General features: G+C 50.5%; 1 protein-coding gene across 1 annotated transcript in view; it reads right to left on the bottom strand.

The window, feature by feature from the left end:
- Nucleotides 1-26,141, bottom strand: part of atg2a (autophagy related 2A) — a 182,463-nt gene that overhangs the window by 123,674 nt on the left and 32,648 nt on the right. The window contains exons 11-20 of the mRNA XM_069896222.1: nt 24,141-24,390; nt 20,663-20,822; nt 17,941-18,039; nt 16,255-16,431; nt 14,407-14,671; nt 13,527-13,620; nt 13,080-13,245; nt 4,302-4,444; nt 3,786-3,925; nt 2,004-2,158 (exon numbers count right to left, since the gene is read on the bottom strand). Of these exons, the coding sequence (XP_069752323.1) occupies nt 2,004-2,158; nt 3,786-3,925; nt 4,302-4,444; nt 13,080-13,245; nt 13,527-13,620; nt 14,407-14,671; nt 16,255-16,431; nt 17,941-18,039; nt 20,663-20,822; nt 24,141-24,390 (1,649 nt within the window). The remainder of the gene's footprint in view (nt 1-2,003; nt 2,159-3,785; nt 3,926-4,301; nt 4,445-13,079; nt 13,246-13,526; nt 13,621-14,406; nt 14,672-16,254; nt 16,432-17,940; nt 18,040-20,662; nt 20,823-24,140; nt 24,391-26,141) is intronic.

Here is a 26,141-nt window from a genome sequence, read left to right as displayed (position 1 = left end):
GAACCGGGGCCCCCCAGGGTAAACCCACGCAGGCACGGGGAGAACGTACCAACTCCACACCGTGCTGGATTCAAATCCCGGTCGCAGCCGCTGTTATAGCGATGCGACAACTGCTACGCTTAATGGTGACCTGCCCCCCCCCCCAACCATATCCACCCTCAACCATGCACCTGTCCAGATTTTTATTCAATGTCAAAATTGAGCCTGCGTTCACCACTTCAGCCGGCAGCTTGTTCCACACTCTATGTGAAGAAGTTCCTCCTGACATTCCCTTTTAAACATTTTTCCTTTTGCCCTTAACCCATCTCCTCTAGTTTTTATCTCACCTAACTTCAGGTGAGATTAAAAACCCTACCTGCATTCACTCTCTGTCAACCCATCAAAATTTTGTATGCCTCTATCAAATCCCCCCTCATTCTCCGACGCTCCATGGAATAAAGTCTTTCTCTGTAACTCAGTTCAAGTCCTGGCAACATCCGAGTAAATCTTTGCACTCTTTCAATCTTATCGATGTCCTTCCTGGCGTTAGGTGTCCAAAACTGCACACAATACTCCAAATTATCTCCTACAACTTTACCAATAAGATCCTGACCCCTATACTCAATACATTGATTTATTAAGGTCAACGTGCCAAAAGCTCTCTGTGCAACCCTATCCACCAGTGACGCTGCTCCCAGACCCCTCTGTTCTACCGCACTCATCATGGTTTGTCCTTCCAAAGTGCAACACCTCACGCTATCATAATGATAAATTGTGAGGTGATTTAAGATATTTCCACACAGAAGTGCCGTGATAATGCCACTAGGATTAGAATTAGCTTTAGTTTTTTTTAAATTTTAGTTCCTATTTTTAAGATTAATTGATAGATGCGGGTTTATTATGTTCGTCCTAGGTTACAACATTAATTAGATATATATTATTCTGTGTGTTGATCAAGGTTTGATACAATGCAAATTGATGGGTTTCTATCAAGAATTATTTTTAAGAAATGATGTCATATTAACTATTATGGATGTTTTTTTTTGCTTATGTGAATTATATCCACATTAATTGTGATATACACTTGTTCCGATATGCCTTTTTATGATATTAGTTGATTATGGATGTGGGATTTATATATTAAACTCAATAAAACTCAATATTGCCATAAGGAGGACTCGTCAGAATCTCAGCTTCAAGCTTGGCCTGGTCGTTCACACAGAACCCGAGCAAAGTCGGCAAAAGTCCGGGACAGGGTACAATTTCACACAGGAGGCCAGCACTCCTGGACCAGAAGAGGTGGGTCATGTGACGCCAACCCAAGCTGGTCCCGGAATGAGATAAGCAGCTTTCGGACAGCGCGGCGCTCCGGGGCTGTGACTAGGTCCGCTGGCGGAAAAGCACAGGCACAGAAATGAGCTCCCCTCCCCACATCATTCTTCAGAGAGCAGTCTTAATGCTGAAAGTGTCCTGGAATGAAGCGGCTGTCTGAAAGTGTCTTTAGTTTGCACTTACTGTACATTACATACCTGCAGCAAGATAGTCAGAGGAATCTTATATTGGACGTGTGTGTGATAATTAACTTGCAATTTTATTTTTTTTTAATTTAGAGAAGGACAGTTATCCAAAGAGACATAACGTTTTAATTTGAATGTTTAATTTAATTTAGACGTACAGGCCCTTTAGGCCCACGAGCCCATTCCCTCCCATACACCAATCAACCCCTACAACCCAGTCTTTGGAAAGTGGAAGGAAACCAGAGCATCCGGAGGAAACCCAGGCAAACATGGGGAGAGCATGCAAACTCCTCACAGGCAGTGCCAGATTTGAGCCTGGTTGTAATGGTGTTGCGCCAATTGCTATGTTATCTCTTTTTCTGCCTTGGCATATTGTTGTGATAAACTGCTGTGGTTGGTGTATCAAGCAGGAATTCTGCTACACCTGTACGTTGTACTTGTGTGTATGACATCATCATCACCATCGCATTTCTGAACCTCACTCTGTCCCTCCTGCAGTCAACTCACCTTTGAGTCGGTGAAGGCTGTGACTCGTCCTTGTCCAATGTTCAACAGGCCAGATAGAAAGGTCTGCGTTTGCCCTCTCCTCCCTTCCATCTTCCTCCTCCTCCCCATCTCTTCAACCAAGTGGAAGTGGGAGTCCTCGTCTTCTGAGTCGGAGTCTGAGGTGGGGGGGGGGGGAGAAATCTGGTCAGTTGTCAGAACCAACAAAGGCTACGGGACCCCATATGCTCCTCATGTGTCGCTGCTGGGCATGTCGCGCCTCCAAGGCTCTGCGGCTCTTTGTCCGCGGAATGAGCAGGCTCAAACCTTTGCAGTATGGAAACAGGCCCTTCAGCCCAACTTGCCCATACTGACCCAACTAGTCCCACTTAACTCCATTCAGTCTATATCCCTCGAAATAGAATGTAGAAAATTATTCTACACGACCTTCTCAAGACCATAAGATATAGGAACAGAAGCAGGCCTTTCAGCCCATCTAGTCCACTCCACTCTTCTATCATAAGCTGATGCACTCTCCCACTCAGCCCCACTACCCAGCCTTCTCCCCATAACCTTTGATACCCTGACTATTCAATCTCTGTCTTGAATACACCCAATGACTTGACCCATGGAGGCAAATTCCAAAAGTTCACCACTCTCTGGCTAAAGAATTTCAGATTTATTGTCAGAGTACATACGTGACATCACATACAACCCTGAGATTCTTGCGGACAAGGTAGTATTACCAATTTCATATATATAACCATATGACAATTTACAGTACAGAAACAGGCCATATCGGCCCTTCTAGTCCACATCGATTTACATGAAACTCCACTAGTTCCACCTATCCACTCCCTGCCCATAACCCTCCAACCCCCTCACATCCATGTACTCATCCAACCTCCTCTTAAATGACAGAATTGACCTCTTCCGGAAGGTCATTCTCTGAGTGAAAAATCTCATGTTACTTCTAAACTTTTGGCCCCTAACCCTTAACTTATGACCCCTTGTTCCAATCTCCCCTGACCTCAGGGGAAAGAGCCTATTCACATCTACAATTCTTTTGCATCTCTGTTCTAAGTGGGCACCCTTCAATCTTGAAGTTGTGCCCTTGTCCTAGACTCCTCTATCATGGGAAACAATTTTGCCAGAACCACATACAAACCGACTCCACGGCATCCCAAACCATCCCCAGCTCGCACCCACAACCCTCTGCTTTCTTTACATCCATGTGCCTATCGAGGAGCCTTTTAAGTATCCCCAATGTCCCAACCTCCTCCAGCACCCCTGGCAACGCATTCCAGGTGCCCACCACTCTTACCCCTGACATCTCCCCTACACGTTCCTCCCCTCATCTTAAACTGACGTCTGCTGGTATTTGCTATTGTTGTCCCTGGAAAAAGGTGCTGGCCCCCTTTTACGGGGCCAAGCAGTACCAGCACAGTGCAGAGTTACCAAGAGAGATCATTTTGAACAGAGCAAAGGGGTTCAGTCAGGACTGATAACAGCAGGAAAGGAAATGTCTTTGAATCTGGAAGGGAGTGATCTCACCCTCGTGAACCTTCTTCCCGTTGGGAGGGGTGTGGGGAGAGGAGAATGAAAGGCCAGAGGGGTAGGAGTGGGTCTGTTGACGTGTTGACTGCTTTCCTGAGGTGCAGACGGAGCCGATGGAGGGGAGGGGTGATATCTCCCTGCACACCCCCCCACCAACCTTGCTGCATTGCTTTAGGAGCCGAGACTCTCTTCTGTCTCATGTTTTCCCTGCTCCCCACCCCAAGCCTGGAAGCTGGCTCGGTCACTCACCCAGTCTGAACGCCGACTTGCAGAGGCGGAAGTGGTCCTGGGCGAGAGGGGCGTAGGCCAGCGTGCAGGGGTCGAACTTGGAGGGGTCTGTGTCCTGGGCTGCACTGGACGGAGCCCACATCAGCAGATCGTTGTTGAGCCTGGCAATGAAAACAAAGCATCAGTACCCGAGTCCCACAGGGCTGTGTTCTTAGCCCCCCCCCCCAGCTCTACTTACTTTACACCTACAACTGCAATGGCTTGGTACGACAATAACACCATCTACAAATTTGCTGGCGATACCACGGTAGGGGTTTGTATAAAAAGGGGTGATGAGTCTGCATACAGGAGGGAGATTGAAATGGTTCACCTTACACTCAATGTCATCAAAACCAAGGAGCAAATTGCTGACTTCAGGAAGCAAGCACAAGAGGTGTCCAATCCTGCTCCTAATGTTCTGAGAAGCACCCAGCCCAGCTTCTAACCCCCTGCCCTGGCCGAGGAGAACGAGAGCCTGCTGCACAGATGGGGACCTACCTGTTGTAGATGCTCGCGTAGAATTCCTTGCCAGGCAGCAGCAGGTGCAGCGTGGGGAGCGTCATCTCCAGCACGTAGCGGGATGTGGCCAGCGTCTGCGACTGGAACTCCGCCATCTCCTCTGGGTCTCCCGGGATCACCATCTGTCAATCAAAGTCAACCGCAAGTCGGAAGGCTGCCAACGGCGAGGGGGTGGTGCAGCGACGCCAGATCAGGGCAGGAATCGAATGTATGGCAATTCAGGCCAGGATGTAAGCCACCTGGCCACAACTGAAGCAAGAACTACACATGGTCGTGGAGTCACTCGGGCCACCCTCTCCGCTAATTCCAGTGTTAGGGCCACACCCCTCCATCTCCTGCCCATTTACAGAGCCCGTCCCACATGCCTCTGAAATATTGCGGCTGCCTCTGGTTCCACCACATCCTCTGACAGTGCATTCAAGTTCAATTTTATTATCATCTTGACAAAACAGCGTCTCCAGTCCTTGGTGCAAAAACACACAACCAGACACAGCCACTTCCCTTCCACAGAATAACTGTCCGGTTGCATCACTGTGTGGGATGGTAGCTGCAAAACAACGGACCAGAAGTCAATACCCAGGGTCATTAAACTGGCATTTTCTATAGTCCAGCAACAGCCAGGTCCCAATGTCATTGAATTAAAGGGTTAACCTGTGCAGGAGCATCAAAATCAGGGCTGCCAGGCTGGGGAACAGCTTCTTTCCACAGGCTGTGAGATTGATGAACTGGTGAGTCCTCACTTGGAGAAATGTGAGCAGTTTTGGGCTCCTCGTTTAAGAAAAGATGTGCTGGCATTGGGGAGGATTCAGAGGAGGCTCACTAGAACAAGTCTGGGAATGAAAGGGTTATCATCTGAGGAGCGTTTGACTGCTCTTGGCCTGTATTTGTTGGAACTTAGGAGAATGAGGGGATATCTCATTGAAAGTCACAGAGTAGATGGAGAAAGGTTGTTTCCCCACGGTGGGAGAGTCTAGGACAAGTGGGCACAATGTCAAGATTGAAGGGCGACCGTTTAGGAGCTCTTCAGCTGGTGAATTTGCTGCCACAACGGTTGTGGATGCCTGGCCACTGGGTATATTTAAGGCAGTGATTGATAGGCTCTTGATTAGCCAGGGCATCAAAGAAGCCAGGCAGTGGGGACGACTGGGGAAATGGATCAGCTCATGATGAAATGGCGGGGCAGAGTCGATTTCTGCTTCTGTGGTTTCATAGTATTATCCTGTAACCGAGTAATTCATCCCAAAATATTTATGTATACGTGTGATTGTGTGCTGCACATGGTGCGGGTTCCGTGGTCTGGAGTAACTCTGCTTTGCTAGATTTACAGATGATAATGATGTGCAAAGGGACCTGGGGGTCCTTGTGCAGGGAAACCTAAAAGTCAATGAGCAGGTGAAATTGGTAGCGAAGAAAGCAAATGCCATGTTGGTCTTCATTTCAAGAGGAATAGTGTATAAGAGTAACAAGGTGTTGATGTGGCTCTATGGGGCACTGGTGAGACCTCATTTGGAGAACTGTGTGTTTTGGGCCCCCTATCTTAGAAAGGATTTGATGTCGTTGGAGAGGGTGCAGAGGAGATTTACTACGATGATTCCCGGAGTGCAAGGGCTAATGTATGAGAAGCGTTTGGCAGCTCTTGGATTCTATTCATTAGAATGAGAGGAGATCTCATAGAGGCATTTCGTATTTTGAAAGGTTTAGATAGGATGGATGCAGGTAAGATGTTTCCTTCGGTGGGTGAATCGAGGACATAGTCTGAAAATTAGAGGTTATCCACAATTTCTAACAGAGATTAGAAAGAACTTCTTTAGCCAGAGGGTCATGGAACTTGCTGCCACATAGAACAGTAGAAGCCAGATCACTGGGAGTATTTAAAAAAGAAATAGACAAAAATCTCATTAGTGAGGGCATCAAGGGATATGAGGAATTGGAACTAGTGTAGTGAAGCTCAGTGTAGATTTACGGAACAGACTCGATGGCCCTAGTGGCCTGCTGTTGTTCCTTTGCCTTGTGATCTTGCGAACACCTTGCCCCACGGATCCCCTTTAACCTTTTCTCACGGCTCCCTTCGGGCAGAAGGTACAGAACCCTGAAGACCAGCACCTTTAGGTTCAAGATCATTTCCTTTCCAAAAGTGATCAGGTTCTTGAACTTTTCCATACTACCCCAGGCCCACAAAAACATGTCTGCCCCATTTTTTTCTTCTTACACTCTGGTAACTGAGAACATTTATTGTCCATCTTCTGTATTTAATAGCTCTTTTTAAATTAATTGGTACTATTGCAGTTGTTTTGCCTCTTTTGAATTTTAAATTAGTTACAGCAAGAATTTTGATATTGATGTGCCTTCACCCTGGTCTCTGCCGTCATTTTGTGCTTTGCCTTCTTCAGCGAATGCTCCCTCCATGACTCCCTCGTGCACTCATCCTCCCCACCCATCGTCCCACGGCACCTTCTTCTGTGACCACAGGAGGTGACACACTTATGCCCACACCTCCCCCTCACCACGGTCCAGCCTTTCACCTGAAGCCACACTTGGTTTACCGCAAAACTGATTTACCCTAACCGGTGCTTGTTTTGAGGCCTACATCAGAGACTGGGCACATACCGGGATATCGTTTCGCTGACAACCTTCACTGTGTCCGTCACAGTGACAGGGATCTACCAGTGGCCAACCATTTCAGTTCTGGGTCACACCCCTACACTCACATGCCTGCCCATGGCCTCGAACGATCCCACCAAGCCCACCCGCAAATTGGAGGAACAGCATCTGGTTTTCCGTCTGGGCCCCCTCCACCCAGCTGGCATTTTCCGGTTTCTGCTAATCTGCTCTCCTTTCCCATCCCCCTGTCAGTTCTCCACCCCCTTGCCCCTCCTTTCACCTGGCCATCCCTACTCCCCTTGATTGCTGCTGTCCCCTCCCTCCCTTCTCCATTGCCTGGCTTTGCGATCACCCCTCCCCCCCTTGCCCTTTTGTTCGGATGCCCATTGACATTTTCCCACCCCTTGATAAAGGAAGGGATCAAGCGCGAAACTTCGGTGATGTATTTTTATCTGTGCTTTATAAAGGTCATGGTTTGATCTGCTGAGGTTCTCCAAAGCTCTGTTTTCACTTCATCCACGGGGTGTACAGACCCTTGTGTTTTACTCCAGATTTTTGGAATTTTTTTTTTAAACAAGGTACCTGTATGAATTTCATGCGTGTGTACACTGTACTTGCGTAGATGAAAACAACCATCACGTTACAGGCATGTGTACACTGTACTTGCGTAGACGACAACGATCGCGTTACACGCATGTGTATACTGTACTTGTGTAGAACATGACAACTATCGCGTTACAGGCATGTGTATACTGTACTTGTGTAGAACACGACAACTATCACATTACAGGAATGTGTATACTGTACTTGTGTAGATGACAATTATCGTGTTACAGGCATGTGTATACTGTACTTGTGTAGATGACAACTACTATCGTGTTAGTCATGTGTACACAGTACTTGCGTAGACGACAACTGTCGCATTACAGGCATGTGTATATTGTACTTGTGTAGACAACAACAACTATCGCGTTACAGTCACGTGTACAATAGTTTATACAACTATCGTGTTACAGGCATGTGTATACTGTACCTGTGTCGAAGGTCAACAAAGGTGATGTAGAGTCCTTTGTTTTGTTCTCTGCACTTTTCTTGGAGCTGTCTGAGGGCAAAGACCATGTCAGTGGTTCCTCTGTTTGCGCGAAAGCCGCACTGTGATTCTGGGAGAATATTCTCGGTGACACAAGGTATTATTCTATTTAGTAGAATCCTAGCGAAGATTTTGCCTGCAATGGAGAGCAACGTGATTCCCCTGCAGTTTGAGCAGTCTGATTTCTCGCCTTTGTTTTTGTACAGGGTGATGATGGTGGCATCACGAAGATCCTGAGGCAGTTTACCTTGGTCCCAACAAAGCTTGAAAAACTCATGCAGTTTGGCATGCAGAGTTTTGCCGCCAGCCTTCCAGACTTCTGGGGGGATTCCATCCATACCTGCTGCTTTGCCACTTTTCAGTTGTTCGATTGCCTTATATGTCTCATCCAGGGTGGGAACCTCATCCAGCTCTAGCCTTAGGGGCTGTTGAGGGAGCTGGAGCAGGGCGGAATCTTGGACTGAGCGGTTGGCACTGAAAAGAGATTGGAAGTGTTCTAACCATTGGTTGAGGATGGAGATCTTGTCGCTGAGGAGGACTTTGTCGTCTGAGCTGCGCGGCGGGCTTTGGACTTGGGGTGAGGGGCCGTACACAGCCTTTAGAGCCTCGTAGAAACCCCTGAAGTCGCCAATGTCCGCGCTGAGCTGTGTTCGTTTGGCGAGGCTAGTCCACCACTCATTTTGGATCTCCCGGAGTTTGCGCTGAAGATGGCTGCATGCGCGACGGAAGGCTTGTTTCTTCTCTGGACAGGACGGCTTTGTAAGGTGAGCCTGGTGGGCAGCTTGCTTCTTTGCCAGCAGCTCCTGGATTTCCTGGCTGTTTTCGTCAAACCAGTCCTTGTTTTTCCTGGAGGAGAAGCCCAGTACCTCTTCAGTGGATTGCAGTATGGTAGTCTTCAACTGATCCCAGAGGGTTTCAGGGGACGGGTCCGTGAGGCGGGTTGCAACGTCGAGCTTTGCTTTGAGGTTTGCCTGGAAGTTTCCTCTCGCTTCGTCTGACTGCAGTTTTCCAACATTGAACCTCTTTCTGGGGGCTTTATTGTTCCTGGGCTTTGGCTTGAAGTGAAGGTTGAGCTTGCAGCGAACCAGCCGGTGGTCAGTGTGGCATTCCGCGCTAGGCATGACCCTGGTGTGGAGCACATCTTGTTTGTCACTTTCTCGCACCAGGATGTAGTCCAGGAGGTGCCAGTGTTTGGATCGGGGATGCATCCAGGTGGTCTTAAGGCTGTCCCTCTGCTGAAAAAGGGTGTTTGTAATGACAAGCCGCTGTTCTGCGCAGAGCTCCAACAGGAGGCGCCCATTGTCGTTGCACTTGCCGACGCCATGCTTGCCCAGGATTCCTGGCCAGGTTTCTGAGTCTTTGCCGACACGAGCGTTGAAGTCGCCCAGGATGACAACCTTGTCGGCTGTAGGGGTACGTTGGATGAGGTTGCGCAGGTCGGTGTAGAACTTGTTCCTTTCTGCTGGTTCCGCCTGGAGGGTTGGAGCATAGACACTGATGAGGGTGATGTGACGCTTGTTTTGAAGTGGGAGTCGCATGGACATGATTCGGTCCGAGAGGCCTGTCGGAAGGTTTTCGAGTTTGGAGGCAATGAAGCTCTTGACCATGAAGCCTACACCAGATAGGCGTCGTTCATCCGAAGGCTTGCCAGACCAGTAGAGTGTGTAGCCCGCGCCGCGTTCTTGGAGGCTGCCTACATCTGCCAGGCGGACTTCACTGAGAGCGGCTATGTCGATGTCAAGTCTGAGGAGTTCATGTGCAATGAGGGCAGACCGACGTTCAGGTTGGTGGCTGTCAGCCTTGTCTAGCATGGTTCTGATGTTCCAGCATGCTAGCTTGAGTTTGTGAGCATCTTTTGAGGGGGAGGACGTTGAGGGGGAGGACGTGGACCTGTCCTCGGGCCTGCGCAAAGGAGCTTTTAGGTGGAGTGCAGTGCGCGCAGTACTGGCCCCACCCTTTACACCCATGGTTCGTGTGCCGTGGCCAAGCAAGCTGGGACGTGGCAGCGAGGTCCTTGGGTCGTAGGTTTTATAACGGAGTGGCCTTCTCCTATGCAGGTTTCTTACCCGGGCTGGAGGGGTCTGCCTCCCCTCCTAGGTCGGTCCATACTGATACAGCAATGAGCTCTCTGAATCCTTCTCCATTAACAATGGCGTGAAGCAAGGCTGTGTTCTCGTACCAACCCTCTTTTCAATCTTCTTCAGCATGATGCTGAACCAAGCCATGAAAGACCCCAACAATGAAGACGCTGTTTACATCCGGTACCGCACGGATGGCAGTCTCTTCAATCTGAGGCGCCTGCAAGCTCACACCAAGACACAAGAGAAACTTGTCCGTGAACTACTCTTTGCAGATGATGCCGCTTTAGTTGCCCATTCAGAGCCAGCGCTTCAGCGCTTGACGTCCTGCTTTGCGGAAACTGCCAAAATGTTTGGCCTGGAAGTCAGCCTGAAGAAAACTGAGGTCCTCCATCAGCCAGCTCCCCACCATGACTACCAGCCCCCCCACATCTCCATCGGGCACACAAAACTCAAAACGGTCAACCAGTTTACCTATCTCGGCTGCACCATTTCATCAGATGCAAGGATCGACAATGAGATAGACAACAGACTCGCCAAGGCAAATAGCGCCTTTGGAAGACTACACAAGAGAGTCTGGAAAAACAACCAACTGAAAAACCTCACAAAGCGTATACAGAGCCGTTGTCATACCCACACTCCTGTTCGGCTCCGAATCATGGGTCCTCTACCGGCACCACCTACGGCTCCTAGAACGCTTCCACCAGCGTTGTCTCCGCTCCATCCTCAACATCCATTGGAGCGCTTACACCCCTAACGTCGAAGTACTCGAGATGGCAGAGGTCGACAGCATCGAGTCCACGCTGCTGAAGATCCAGCTGCGCTGGATGGGTCACGTCTCCAGAATGGAGGACCATCGCCTTCCCAAGATCGTATTATATGGCGAGCTCTCCACTGGCCACCGTGACAGAGGTGCACCAAAGAAAAGGTACAAGGACTGCCTAAAGAAATCTCTTGGTGCCTGCCACATTGACCACCGCCAGTGGGCTGATAACGCCTCAAACCGTGCATCTTGGCGCCTCACAGTTTGGCGGGCAGCAACCTCCTTTGAAGAAGACCGCAGAGCCCACCTCACTGACAAAAGGCAAAGGAGGAAAAACCCAACACCCAACCCCAACCAACCAATTTTCCCTTGCAACCGCTGCAATCGTGTCTGCCTGTCCCGCATCGGACTTGTCAGCCACAAACGAGCCTGCAGCTGACGTGGACTTTTTACCCCCTCCATAAATCTTCGTCCGCGAAGCCAAGCCAAAGAGATACTGTACCTGTGTAGATGACAACTATCACGTTAGTCATGTGTATACTGTACTTGTTTAGATGACAACTATCGTGTTACAGGCATGTGTACGCTGTACTTGTGTAGACGACAACAACTATCGTGTTAGTCATGTGTACACTACTTGCTTATACGACAACTATCGCGTTACAGGCATGTGTATACTGTACTTGTGTAGATGACAATTATCGTGTTACAGGCATGTGTATACTGTACTTGTGTAGATGACAACTACTATCGTGTTACAGGCATGTGTATACTATACTTGTGTATATGACAACTACTATTGTGATACAGGCATGTGTATACTGTACTTGTGTAGATGACAACTACTATCGTGCTACAGGCATGTGTATACTGTACTTGTGTATATGACAACTACTATCGTGATACAGGCATGTGTATACTGTACTTGTGTAGATGACAATTATCGTGTTACAGGCATGTGTATACTGTACTTGTGTAGATGACAACTACTATCGTGTTAGTCATGTGTACACAGTACTTGCGTAGACGACAACTGTCGCATTACAGGCATGTGTATATTGTACTTGTGTAGACAACAACAACTATCGCGTTACAGTCACGTGTCCACTATTTTGTACAACTATCGTGTTACAGGCATGTGTATACTGTACCTGTGTAGATGACAACTATCACGTTAGTCATGTGTATACTGTACTTGTTTAGATGACAACTATCGTGTTAGTCATGTGTACACTACTTGCTTATACGACAACTATCGCGTTACAGGCATGTGTATACTGTACTTGTGTAGATGACAATTATCGTGTTACAGGCATGTGTATACTGTACTTGTGTATATGACAACTACTATTGTGATACAGGCATGTGTATACTGTACTTGTGTAGATGACAACTATCACATTACAGGCATGTGTATACTGTACTTGTGTAGATGACAACTACTATCGTGCTACAGGCATGTGTATACTGTACTTGTGTATATGACAACTACTATCGTGATTCAGGCATGTATATACTGTACTTGTGTAGATGACAATTATCGTGTTACAGGCATGTGTATACTGTACTTGTGTAGATGACAACTACTATCGTGTTAGTCATGTGTACACTACTTGTTTATATGACAACTATCGTGTTACAGGCATGTGTATACTGTACTTGTGTAGATGACAACTACTATCGTGCTACAGGCATGTGTATACTGTACTTGTGTATATGACAACTACTATCGTGATACAGGCATGTGTATACTGTACTTGTGTATATGACAACTACTATCGTGATACAGGCATGTGTATACTGTACTTGTGTAGATGACAACTATCGCATTACAGGCATGTGTATACTGTACTCGTGTAGATGACAACTATCTCGTTAGAACTGCAGCAATATGTTCTGACACACATTGGTGGTGCCAACGGAAGATGTTCCAGATTGCTGGGCGTCATTCTGGTAGAACATATTTCAGGCACTTGACAGTCAGCACATTCACCGTGGGCAGAAGGACCTGCTCCTGCACGGTACAGTCCAGGTGACCAAACGCAGCTACAGGTCGACCACGTAGGCTTGCGGAAGGGGCAGCGTCAGTGTGTAGGAGTTGAAAGGGGTGCTTTATTTGAATGGGTTGTGAAGTGACTGCCGGGTTGGGGGGGGGGGGGGGAATTGGGGTAAGAGAGAGGTCGGAGGTGGAGGTGAACGGCAGACGGTCACGCGGCCGACCTCACCTCTTCCGTTTCGTACATGGTGCGTTTGGAAGAGAAGGGTGAGGGCTGTGGCTGCTTCAGCTCGCAGGGACTCTCCGCCGCCGCTGACAGGTCCAGGTCCTCGGCCTTCTGCCCGAGCAGGTCCCACAGGGAGCCGGGGTCCTCCGGGTGGACAGTCAGCACCACCCTTGCTCGACAGGGAGGAAAGACAACGGAATGGTCAGGGTGGAGTTGGCACCAACCCCCACACCCCACTCTCCCCTCGAACTTCTGCACTGTTCCATCACCCACTCCCAGGTCAAGGACAGCATGGATTATCCTGAACAAGGCCTGCTCCACTCTCTCCCATCACACACTCCACACAATCTCATTGCACAATTATGTCTCAGGTTACCAGTTAATAGAAAATGCAACCATTAATTTGCAGAGGATCTTGTCTGCAAATCCTCTGTGCTGTTTCTGACCTACTTGGGGAGTGCAGACTTTGTCCCAGGACCTTTCTCAGGTGCTTTATTGACTCGAATGAACGAAACACCAGGTTTCAACCCATCTTCATATACACCTATCAGAACAGAATCAGAGGTGAGGATAGTGGAAGTCACTATCTCAGATCATCTTTCCTGGACTCAACATGTCAGTGTCTCCACTTCCTCGGGAGTTTGCAGAGATCTGGCGTATGACCTCGGAAACCCTGCCAAATTCCTACAGGTGTGTGGTGGAAAGTGTACTAACCGGCTCCATCATGGTGCGCGGAAACTTTTGACATTATTGGGAGGGTGGAAGGAAATCAAAGTAGGTATTGGAACCAGGATTCGAGAGAAAGGTTGTGGCTGGTGAAGGCTTCCTGATTGTATGGGGTGGGGGAGCTTGGATCTGGAGCTCAGGCTGCTAATGCTTTGAACTGGAGTCTGCGTGGCTGCAGGAACGCTGGAGGGGAATCCACGGACACTCAGTGTCCCTGAAGGGAATACTTCTGCTTCTCTTTCTCCTGTTGTTAGCGGCACCGGGCAATACTCACGGGGACACTTTGCTTTACGGCAAGTAAGTTTTTGTGTATAATTAAGTGACAATAAAAGGAACCTTTGAACCCACACAGACATGAGAACATACAAACTCCTCATAGACAGCTCCGGATTCGAAACCGGGGGCGCTGGAGCAGTAATAGGTTAATGCGAGACACTCTTTGAGTCCTTCTAAGGAGCTCTCCCTATGAATGTTAACAATAGAGGAAAGCCTTTATGAGCAAAAGATCTTTTGGAAACAAAAGTCAATGTGGGCATGACTTTGGCGGCGGTGGAGATGAACCAGGAGTTGCGGTGAAAGCAGGCGGTCCCCACAAACCACTCACCGTGCAGGTCACTGAAGCTCAGCTCACACATGAAGGACTCATCCGCGGCTCCCAGCTCGCCAGTGAAGTTCAGGTCCTCACACTCCAGCCTCAGGGACTCCCTCCTCATGGCCTTGCTGGAGCGAGGCCTCCGCTGGCCCTTGGGGCGCAGGTCGGGCACTGGGAACTGCAGTCGGAAGGTGGTGCGGGGCGCAGTGATCCGCATGGCTGTCAGCTGCCCTTGGGCTGGAGGAGATTCAGCCCGGACAGCAGAGAAGCCAGAGATCTGGAACAACAGGATAGAGAGTAGGCAGTTGGTGGCTCCAACATCCAAATCCCTGCACCCGCACCTGATTCGTTCTCCTCCCCGTTGTGTCCTGCCTGCCCATCATCCTTTCCTGTTCCTGACCCAATAATTATCTTCCAGTCCAGCATGACCCACCTTGCCCCTCCCCAACTTGGCTCATCAGACAAACTTGCAATTTCCCAGGAGCTTCTGCATCTAAACTTTGTCCCCACCCCCCCAATGCATCAGCTGCCCATCATCCCCACCCATCACCCATTACACGCTAGCCTCTGCATCTAAAGTCCGCCCTCAATCGTGACATCATCTGCCCATCATCCTCACCCCGATTATCACACCTTGGCCTCTCCATACAAACTCCTCCCTCGCCTCACTAAGTGCCACCTGTCCAGACGTATAGGTGTATCTAGGGTATGGCAGCAAGGACACATACCCTGGGCCCCACTTGCAAGGAGACACCCGAGTCCCAAGCCCAACACAGATTCTCCATCCCACTTGAGCATCCAAGACCACACCGGACCGGTACCTCACTGGGGCGCTTTGCTACCCATAATCCTTACCAGCTGAAACCACTATGCCAGAGTGGTTCCAGCTGTGTGGGGGATTATGGGTAAAGAAGATACCATTTTACCCATTGATCCCGCATTGAGCTGCCGCGAGGTGACCGAGACACCACGGAGACTGAAGCGACCCGATGAGAAGCTGGAGCAGCCCGGTGAGGTGCCGACCCAGGATATTCCGCGTCGACTGACCCGAAGTTATCAGGAGCACAGAAGCCGTGGGTCTGCCTGTGGAGGCTGCAGCTTCCAGCTGGGAACAGCAGGTAATAAACGCGAGGCTTGGGTCACTTCAACGTGGGCTGGGGCATCCCAGGTCTTGACAACTGGGAATAATAAACCTCAGCGTGGTGTGGAGTGGTTCACAATCACAGCCTCTGTTGGGGGGGGTGGAAAGAGCAAGAGAGGAGGCGCAAGGAGGGGGGGGAGGAGCAAGAAAGGGTGGGCCTTTCCCTTAATAAGCTCGCCTAGGGTTGTGGGTGAGAGTTAACCCACTGGTTGGCGTCTAATATGTGAAAATTTCATGGCTATGTCGGGCCCTATGGTTCGTATAGTGGTTACCGTCAGCACAATTGTGCATGAAAAATCACCCAACTGTCAACTTTATGGCAATTTTTAAAATGGGCGGAGGAGCCGCGGGGGGCAATTTCAGTGCTTGCCATAGGCGTTATTTCACTTAGATAAGACAGTCCGCAAATGGCAACCCCTCCCCTTGATGTTGCCATCTGCCCATCATCCCAAAAAATCCTCCTCCTGACAGTGCCACTTGTCCATCATCCTGGAAAACCCTCCCCAATAGTGCCACCTGTCTATCATCCCAGAAACCCCTCCCCCTGACAGTATCATCTGTCTATCATCCCCAACCCAACCACCCCTCCACTTTGGTGGATGCCGAATGGATCTCTCCAGCACCAGCAGTTACACTGCCGCGACCTCTGTGCTCCGGCAGGGCCTATGGTCATCCTCGCCCCACTGGAAGCCTCCAACTCTTGCCAGAGATGAGCTCACCAGTGAGGGGTCTGATGGCCTGGCTGGGTTGGACTGGGACTCTCTCATTGCCCCTGGCCACAGCGCCAGCAGCCAGTCCACTCTGTCCAGGAAGCTGACATCAATGTCCGCCTGTGCTTCTTGGAGCTCAACGGCCAGCTCGGCACTGCTCTTCATGTCCCATCTCCTCCGGGCGCCCTGGGGAGGGAAAAGGACATGGTTACTTGCCTCGCACCTCAACTTTGCTGAAACCTCACTTAACTTCCCTCCTCAACTCAATCACCCTCCGACTTACTGCCCTGCTCTGAGGTTTCCTTTTTAACATCAGGAATAACTGTGGCTCTGTTGTCAACTCCCTCTGCATCTCACCTCCACATAATTCCAGGCCGAACGTTACCTCCAGAACAACATAGGACGGGATTGTGGTTCTGCTTTGCCAGAAGGATCGAATTGAAGAACAGAGAGTCTCTGCTATAACTCCACAAACTATTAAAAACTAGAGGATGTGGGTTAAAGGTGAAAGGGGAAATGTTTAGGGGCAACTTCTTTCCACAGCGAGAGGTGGGAGTGTGGAACGAGCTGCCAGCTGAAGTGGTGAATACAGGCTCAATTTTGACATTGAAGGGAAATTTGGACAGATACATGGATGGGCAGGGTATGGAAGGATGTCAGGGTGCGGGTCAGTGTGACTAGACAGAAAAAGTGCGGCACGGACTAGATGGGTTGAAGGGCCTGTTTCTGTCCAGCAGTGTTTGATGGTTCTAAAAAAGAAGTTACCTTTGCAATAAATCAGGTAACTGAAGCCGGGTTGGGGTTGGCGCGTGAGGGACTCGGGCGGGTGTTTGGCACCATAACTCCAAAAGATAGGAGTGGTGGGGATGGGAGTCGTGGAGATGGAAGAGCTGGGGACAGGTACAGGGTGGAATGGGATAGGGATGGGGAGTAGTGGGGAGAGTTAGGGACAGGTACAGGGAGGAGCAGGGAGGGGTGGGGGAAGAGTTAGGGACAGGAACGGATAGGAGTGGTGGAGATGGGAGAGGAGGGGACAGGTACGGCAAGGGGAGAGGACAGGTATGGGGGTGGGAGTGGTGGAGATGGGAGAGCTGGGGACAGGTACGGTAAGGGGTGAGGACAGGTATGGGGGTGGCAGTGGTGGAGATAGGAGGGGTGGGGACAGGAACAGGGAGGAGTGAGCAGGGGTGGGTACGGGGATGGGAGTGGTGGTGAGAGATCTGGTCCTGGTGCATATCAATCGGACAAGGCAGAATGATAGTTCAACACGGACCAGATGGGTCAGTCTCTTATTGAGTCTGAAGATGAGGATGTTAGCCCGTGAGGTGAGATCAAGCCTCCCCTGGAACTGTACTCACTGATGTTTCGAAAGATGAGAGGCAATCTGAGAGACACACAAGGTTGTGAAAGTTCTGGATAAAATACAAGCAGGCGGTTTTCGCTCCAAGGTGAGTCTGGGACGAGGGGTTGTGATTCACATTTCAGACGGAGACAAGGAGAAACTGCTTCTCCCAGCGAATCGGAGTTAGTCTTCCTGTTCCAGTATCTGCAGGGTCCTTTGTTTCTGCACTGACCCACGCACTCCCTGGAGCCCCGAAATTCCCCCCTATTATTCAAATTAAAAGCATCAACTGCTTCATAGGCAGAGGTTTCCTCAGATAACCAGGCAGTGCGGTGAGCCCCGGATGACATTACCTTGCTCTCTGCTCTCTGAGTCTGTCTGTAGTGGATCTGAGCACACGGACAGGTGCTGGGTTGAAAAGACGCAGGGGCGGGCTTCTTAAACATCAGCAACTGGCCAGGAAAAAAAGAGGGAGAGGGTTTTCTTCCACATTTGCCTGAGCAAGTCAAGGTTATTGTCATCTGACTCCACAAATACAACCTGATGAAAGAGCGTTCTCCAGTCCTCGGTGCAAAACTTGCAGACACACAACCAGACATAATATACATACAAACATCTGCAGGATTAGTATTCATATGTACAAATAATTTATTGTTTCATGAATATGAGAGTCTCAGATGGTTAGTGTAAGCAGTTCCATTGGTCATTCAGGCAGGGACGGGGTACTGAACTTTAAGATCAGCCATGATCTCATTGATTGGCAGAGCAGGCTCGAAGGGCCGAATGACCTACTCCTGCTCCTATCTTCTATGTTTCTCACTGCCCATAGGAAGAAGCTGGCTCTGATCCTCCTGTATCTCTTCCCCGACGGAGGAAGTTGAAAGAGGCTGTGTGCGGGGTGGAAGGGGTCCTCCATGATTTTGCACGCCCTCTTCAGGCAACGATCCCGGTAGATGACATCGATGGGTGGGGGAGGGAGACTCCAGTGAACCTCTCTGCCGCTCTTATGGTCCTGTGGATTGACCTCCGATCCAATTCTCTGCAGCGACCGTACCCGCACTTTGATGCAGCCGGCCAGGACGCTCTTGATAAAAGTCCAAGATAAGGTTGACATGATGGTGGCCGCAAACCTTGCCCACTTCATTCTTCTCAGGAAGTGCAGTTGCTGTTGTGCCTTCCTGACAAGTGAATTGTGTACCCACAATAGATCACAGCAATCAGGGTCGAGAAGAAAGGCGAAAAGGGAGACTGGAATCTCTCTTTGCTCTATTGCCTACATTTACTGGGACTGTTGCTTAAATGGGGTTTAAAGAATTACTAAGGACCTTTTCAATCCAGCACACAGTATCTTCAACCCAATACCATCAGGAAGCAGGTACAAGAGAATCAAATTCAAACCTGTCTGGCTTGGAAATAGATTCTTCCTGAAGGTTGTGAGATTGATGAATAGTATCCTGTAACCAAGTAAATCATCCCAAATTATTCACACATAATTAAATTACATATTTAAATATGATTATTTTGTGCTGTGTATTGTCTATGTATGTATGCAAGGGGCAGGGAAGTACAGTACAGTGAGATAAAATAAACTAAATCAATAAAGTAACACCCCACCCTGCACCCTGTGACTCACTGTAACATCTCGCCCGCACTGTGTCACTGCACCCTGTGACTCATTGTAACACTGCACTCCTCACTCAGTGTCCCACTGTAACACCCCACCCCAGCACTCTGTGATTCACTGTAACACCCCACCCTGCACTCTGTGTCTCACTAGGCACTTTCAGGTAGCCAATTGCCCCGCTTGTAAAGCCGCATATTTTGGCAAAATGCGGCTGTGTGAAGGCCACGTGAATGTGCAGGAGGCTCCTGTAAAGTGAGCTTGGTAACCCTTCTCCGAGGGATAACCCCCAGAGCACAGTAGCCTCCCCAGCCAACTGAATGCAGCTGCCTAAAAGCGGCTGCATTCGGATGACAATCAGTTGGCCAGCGCCTGACAGCTCCTCTCCCAGTCCCCACATTGTCAGACGGCCAGCGCGGGCTGTCAGCACGAGACGTTCCCAGACTGATCCCGCTGCCCTGCTCTCTCCCCACTCATGAAATCAGTCACCACACTGTCGGGCGGCCGGCGCAAGCTGTCTCCACACTGTGGGGACTGATTTCAGAAGTGGGAAGAAGGGGGCTGGAGCAGCCGGTGGGGGAGGAGGGGGCTGGCCGAAACCCGACTCGAGCACCTCCTTCTCCCCCGCCGGTGTTCCAATATCCTCCCCCACCGGCCAGGGCAGCGGGAACAGTGTGAGGACAGCCCACGCCGGCAGCCCAACAGTGTGGGGACAGCCAGCACCAGCTGCCCGACAGTGTGGGGACAGCCTGCGCCAGCCACCCGACAGTGGCTGATTTCGTGAGTGGGGAGAGAGCAGGGTAGCGGGATCAGTGTGGGGACGTCCCCGCGCTGGCTGTCCCAGCTGACAGCCAGCCATCCTGACTTGACAGCCGCGCATCTCGGCACAGCTATCCTTTTAGGTGGCCAGCGCTGCGCTTTCAACGCTGCGACTTGAACTGCAATTTAAAGGGCTGCTTCTTCTTCAGGCGTATTCTTAGCAGAGAATACACCTGAAAAAGACTTCTGTAACACCGCACACTGTACTCTGTGGCTCCCTGTAATACCCCAACCCGCGCTGTGACCCCCTGTAACACCCCACCCCGTGGCTCTCTGATCCCCTGTAACACCCCACTCCGCGCTCAGCGACTCCCTGTAACACCGCACCCTGTGCTCTGTCACTCATTGTAACACCCCACCCCGTGCTCTGTGACCCCCTGTAACACCCCACCCTGTGCTCTGTCACTCGCAGTAACACCCCACCCTGCACTTTTTAAAAAAAATATTGTTCTACCTGCTCTGGGCAGGCTTGCCCAAAGAGCGCACAAATAAAAAAGACAGGGGCCAACTGAGTGAGCCGTGTGTCATTACAAGGTGTTGGAATGCAGTGCTGCGTGTGTGGACTCCTTCCCCCCCCCCACCCACCCACAGGTTTGGGGATGAGCGACGGGCGGCCGAGAGGGGACCACGCTCACCTCCGTGTACTCCGGTACCTGCCCTCCAGCACGAGGACCTGCCCGGGGCCACAAGCACTCCAGGATCTCCAACGTGCCGAAGCAGGTGTCTAGGCACGCCAGACGAGTGCCCCTGCCTGCCTTCTGCTCACACACCAGCTGCACCGCTCCGCCGATCAGCCTGGGGGTGGGGGGGTGGAGGAGGGAAGAGGATGACAGTCAAGGCACCGACACCCCAGCTCCAACAACCCCACCCTCCTTGCCCCAACTCAGAATCTGTGGGACAGCAGAAAAGAGATGGTGCTGGGGGGGGGGGGGGGGGAGAGGGGGGACACGAGAGCAAGATCGAAACCGAGTGGGGAGGGGGGTTGATTAGCATGAGTGCGATGGGCCAAAAGCCCTGTCTCAGTGGTGAGTAAAGCCGAAGATGAGCATAATAAAGGGGCAGAGTTCAGGCAGTGGTGTTAGGGACGCAAGATCAGACTGATGTAGAGGGGGTGCAGAGAAGATTCACCTGAATGCCACCTGGATGAGAGAGCTTGCTTTTTGAGAATAGTTTTCATGAATTTGAGCTTTTCTTGGAGCAATGGAGGATGTGGGGTGGGGGGGGGGGGGGGGGGGGTGTGGAGGCGCAACCTGATGGAGATGTACGAGGTGCTGAGAGGCATTGATCATGTGGACACCCAGAGGCTTTTTCCCTCCAAGGCTGAAATGGATAACATGAGGGGACATAGTTTTGGGAGTAAGTACGGGAGGGGGATGTAGAGGTGGGTTCCTCACACAGAAAGTGGTGGGTGCATGAAACACGCTGCCAGCTTTGGGGCTAGAGGGAGGTGAGACAGGATCTTTTAAGAGACTGTTATATAGGCACACGGATCTGAGAAAAATGGAGGGCTGTGCAGTCGGGAAATTCAAAGCAGTTGCTGGAGCAGGTTACTGGGCCAGCACAACCCTTTGGGCCTGTACTGATCGGGCCATAGATTTCTATGGTCTTGAGCTTGTGGTTAAAACAGCGGCACTGCCAGATGACAGCTCTGCTTCTAAGGGCTCAACCTCCCACTCCTGATGCCATCAGCCAAAGATCAGTAAACAGCTTGTTAGAGGAGCCGATGATGCTTTTAAACTGAAATAAGTCAGCAAGGTGGTGGCAGCGGCCGCAAGGGGTTGCAAAGCAGGGCACTCAAAACAGGGAGAACACCCCCTTCCCCCAACACCCCGTTTGAGAAGGATAAACAGGTCGGTGACCGCAGCAGTGGACCAGCAAGTGGGGGGTCAGGGGTTGAGGTACCCACACAGGCTGCGGTCGACTTGCGGTTGGATGGGGGAACCCAAGTGGGCTGCTGGACACTGGCTCGTGGGAACCAGGTGTCGGAGCCGGGACACAAGAGGGTGCTGAGCGCAAGAAGGGCTGCCAAAGGGGCCTCGGGGTTCCTGATTGCATCGGAGGTTTGGATCTGGAGCCCAGGTCCACAGCAGTCTGAGTGGCTACGGAAGCGCTGGAAGCGAATCCACGGACACGCAATCCCTTTTTCTTCCCTTTCTCTCATCCTGTGATTGTCTGCCATGTAGCAGGCAGAAGGCAATTTTGTGCCATATTACATAGTCTGTAGTATTACATTGACAGCAAACAAATTTTGAATGTTTGTTGGAATCAAGAGTCACTGACAGGGTAGATGGTCAGAAGTTAAAAGACTGCAGCCAAATGTGCTGGAGAAATTCAGCAGGACACAGAGCGTTCATAGGAAAGGTAGCCAACAGGTCGAGGGACTCAGGCCTGAAAAGTAGCTTTGCCTTTACTTCATCTGGATGCTGCGCGACCTGCTGAGTTTATCCAGTCAGAATATTTTTTCTCTCCCAAATTTAGACATACCGTATGGTAACAGGCTCTTCCAGCCTGTGCCCTCCAATTAACTGACACACCCCATTCACTTTTGGAGGAATCCCGCACGGGTCATGGGGAGAACGCCCTACAGATGGCAGCTGGGTTTGAGTCTGGGCTGCTGGCGCTGTTTCAGTGTCAAGCAAACTGTTCCACCCTAGATTCAAGGTGTGCTATTATCAGTCTCTTGAATGGGCCTCACACCCGCAAAAAAAATCTGCCACTTTCACTGAAATTACTCTAAGTCTGCACCGATTCTTGTACTCCGCATGCAATGACCAGCTATAAAGCTCATCAAAGCACTGCAGCTTGGTACAGGCAATCAAAGACAAGAGGGCATCGATTTAAGGGTTCTATTTTACATGGGGAAAACGGTTGATCTCTCGAGGTCGTCGCACAGGTTGATCAGGTCGTTAAGAAGGCAAGAGGGTGTCATTTTAAGGGTTTTATTTCACACGGGGAAAACGGTTGAGGTCACCGCGCAGGCTGATCAGATCGTTAAGAAGGCTTACAGCTGTGCTGGCCTTCATGAGTCGGGGGGATTGAGTTCAGGAGTCATGAGGTCACATTCAACCTCAGTGAGACCACGCTTGGAACGGTGTGTTCAGTTCTGGTCACCTCATGACAGGAAGGATGCGTGGGGGGGGGAGGAGAGGAAATTTACCAGGATGTTGCCTGAATTGGAGGACGTGTCTTTTCAAGCAAAGTTAACACAGCTTTTGTAGGGGGAGGGGTTCTCTTTGGAGGGACGAAGGATGAGAGGTGACTTAATAGAGGTCTACAAAATTAAGAGGGGCTTAGATAGGGTGGCCAGTCAGCACCTCTTTCCTGGAGTGATAGTAGCAAATACTAGAAAACATCGGTTTAAGTTGAGGGGAGGAAAGTTTAGGGGAGAATCAGGGCGTTTTTTTTTAAACACAGAGATGGGTGGGTGCCTGGAATGCCTTGCCGAGGTGGTGGTGATGGAGGCTGGTATAACCATGCAACAATTAGTGCGGAAACAGGCCATAATCAGCCCTTCTAGTCCGGCCCGATTTATGTGAAACTCCACTAGTCCCACCTACCTGCTCCCTGTCCATAACCCTCCAACCCCCCTCAATTTAGTGCGGAAACAGGCCATAATCAGCCCTTCTAGTCCGCCCCGATTTACGTGAAACTCCACTAGTCCCCCTACCCGCTCCCTGCCCATAACCCTCCAACCCACTCACATCCATACACTCATCCAACCTCCTCTGAAATGACAGAATTGGCCCTGCCGCAACTATCTCTTCCAGAAGCTTCTTCACTCAGCCACCACTCTCTGAGTGAAGAAGCTTCTTCTTATATTACTCCTAAAGTTTTGCCCCCTAACCCTTAACTTATGACCCCTTGGTCCAATCTCCCCTACCCTCAGGGGAAAGAGGTATGATAGAGACATTTTAAAAAAACTCAGTCAGACACATGGACAGAAGAAAAATAGATATGGGTGTGAGGTAGTCAACTCACTGACAGATAGTAACTGTGTTAAGAAGCACTTGAATCGGTGAATGTCATGGTCATGTCATGGCATGGTCATTGGCGAATAGGATTGTGTAGATAGCAGGGATATGGTGGGCCGGATAGGCAGTCTCTGAGCTGTACCTGAGGTGATTCTGGGGGCAGGCCTTCTCGAAGTGACCCCTCAGGTGGGTGAAGTCCCGTCCTCCGAAGATGCCATCCTTGAAGTAGCTCAGCTCGGCGAAGTAGTGGCGGGCGGCGTCCCGGAGTGGGTCCTCGGCAGGGGGCAGTGGCCTCACCTCGTGCGGCAGGGTGGCAGTGAGACCTCCGAGGGTCAGCCGGAGCAGCAGCTCAGCCTTGGTGGCGCCCAGCGGCACAGATGCCTGACCTCCGGCTGAAGAAACAGTCCACGCAGGCGTTGAGGGGAAGCAGGAGATTGGGTGGGAAAACTCCCCACACCCATCCACTTGGCCCCATATTCACCCACTGCCTTCCCCACTCCCACCCTCGTGAGGTCCTGACATCATCATAGACCCCCGTCCCCTTTTCTCTTGCTGCTACCTTCAGGCCCACAGGTAGCGGTGAAGAAGCCACACCAACTGCACTACTTTCTCAGGAGTCTGAGGGGATTGGACACGTTGTCAGATACTCTCTCAATCCTCTGCAGGAGCATGGTGCACCTGTTTGGAAACTCCAGTGCTCATTAGCGCAGAGAGTGGCAAACCTATCTCAATACACTACTGGCAATGACCTCACCCCTCCACCAAAGCCATCCACGTGAGACGCCGCCTCAAGAAGGCAGCCAACGTCATCAAAGACCCGCGTCACTCTGGTTACAACCTCTTCTCATTGCTCCCTTTGGGCAGAAGGTGCAGATGCCTGAAGGCAGCAACTCCACGTGCAAGAATAGTTTCCCATGTCGACACGTCTGTTCGTGGCCACCCAACTGAGATCTGCAAATTGGAAGAGCGACACCACATCTTCCATCTGGGCGCCCTCCAACTGGACGCCACTAGCGTTGACTTTGCCGGTTTCCGTTAGCCCAGCCCCCCCAATCTCTCTTGTTCCTTGTCCCTATGGCTTCTATCCTCCAGCTCCCTTCCCCTTGTTCCTCTCTCTTTCCCTATCCCTGTCTCCTTTCCGCCATATCTGAATTCACAGAGCTACCCCCCCCATCCCAATCAATTCTCAGCTTTTCCTCTCCTGCCCTCTTGTCCGTGCCCAACTGTGGCCTCCCCCGCCCCTTCTTCCCTCTTCCCCCCCATCTTTTTATTCAGGCACTTCTGTGTTGTTTGCTCATACCTCGACAAAGGGCTCAGGCCCAAAATATTGGCTATGCAGTAGATTCTGCCCCCCCTTATCCAAGAGGGGGGGGGGGGGATATGTCCCAAGACCCCTCAAGCGGGTGCCTGAAACCACAGATAGTACCAAACCTTATATATTTATATTCCTACCTACGATAAAGTTTAATTTATAAATTGGGCACAATAAGAGATTTTCAACAATAACTGATAATAAAATAATAATTTTTTTATAAAGTGTTACATAAACACAAGCACTGCATTACGTGAGTCTATCTGAATACAGGTCTACACTGCTTAACGTCCACGATACGTTCTGTGAAATCGGGCGTTACATGACGAGGGCGTTGTGCAAACACCATATTATAAACTTAGTAAAACTATATGGGATACTGTAGCTTTTAAAATTGAGACAAACAACACGGTAACAGGCCGTTCTGGCCTATGAGCCAGTGCTGCCTAATTTACACCCCATTAATCTACATCCCCCGGTACATTTTTGAAATTGAAAGGAAACCGGAGTCCCTGGAGAAATCCCACACAGACGTGGGGAGAACGTACAAATTCCTTACAGACAGCGCAGGATTTGAACCACTATCTGCTCCTGATCACTGGTGCTGTAAAGGCGTTGCACTAACCGCTACACGAACTGTGCCGCCCTACTAGTGCATCTGTAAACATTTTATTTGTAAGTAGGGATCAGTGAGGGGACCAACACGGGTTGTAGGGAGAGCGTAAGGCAGTGGGATCAGTGTGGGGACTGACACGGGGCTGTGGGGAGAGAGCTGGGCAATGGGATCAGTGTGAGGGCTGACACGGGGCTGTGGGGAGAGAGTGAGGCAGT

The sequence above is a fragment of the Narcine bancroftii genome, chromosome 8, assembly GCF_036971445.1.
Source record: "Narcine bancroftii isolate sNarBan1 chromosome 8, sNarBan1.hap1, whole genome shotgun sequence".
Lineage (NCBI taxonomy): Eukaryota > Metazoa > Chordata > Chondrichthyes > Torpediniformes > Narcinidae > Narcine > Narcine bancroftii.
Note: the sequence above shows the minus strand (reverse complement) of the source record. Positions and strands in the feature narration are given on the sequence as shown.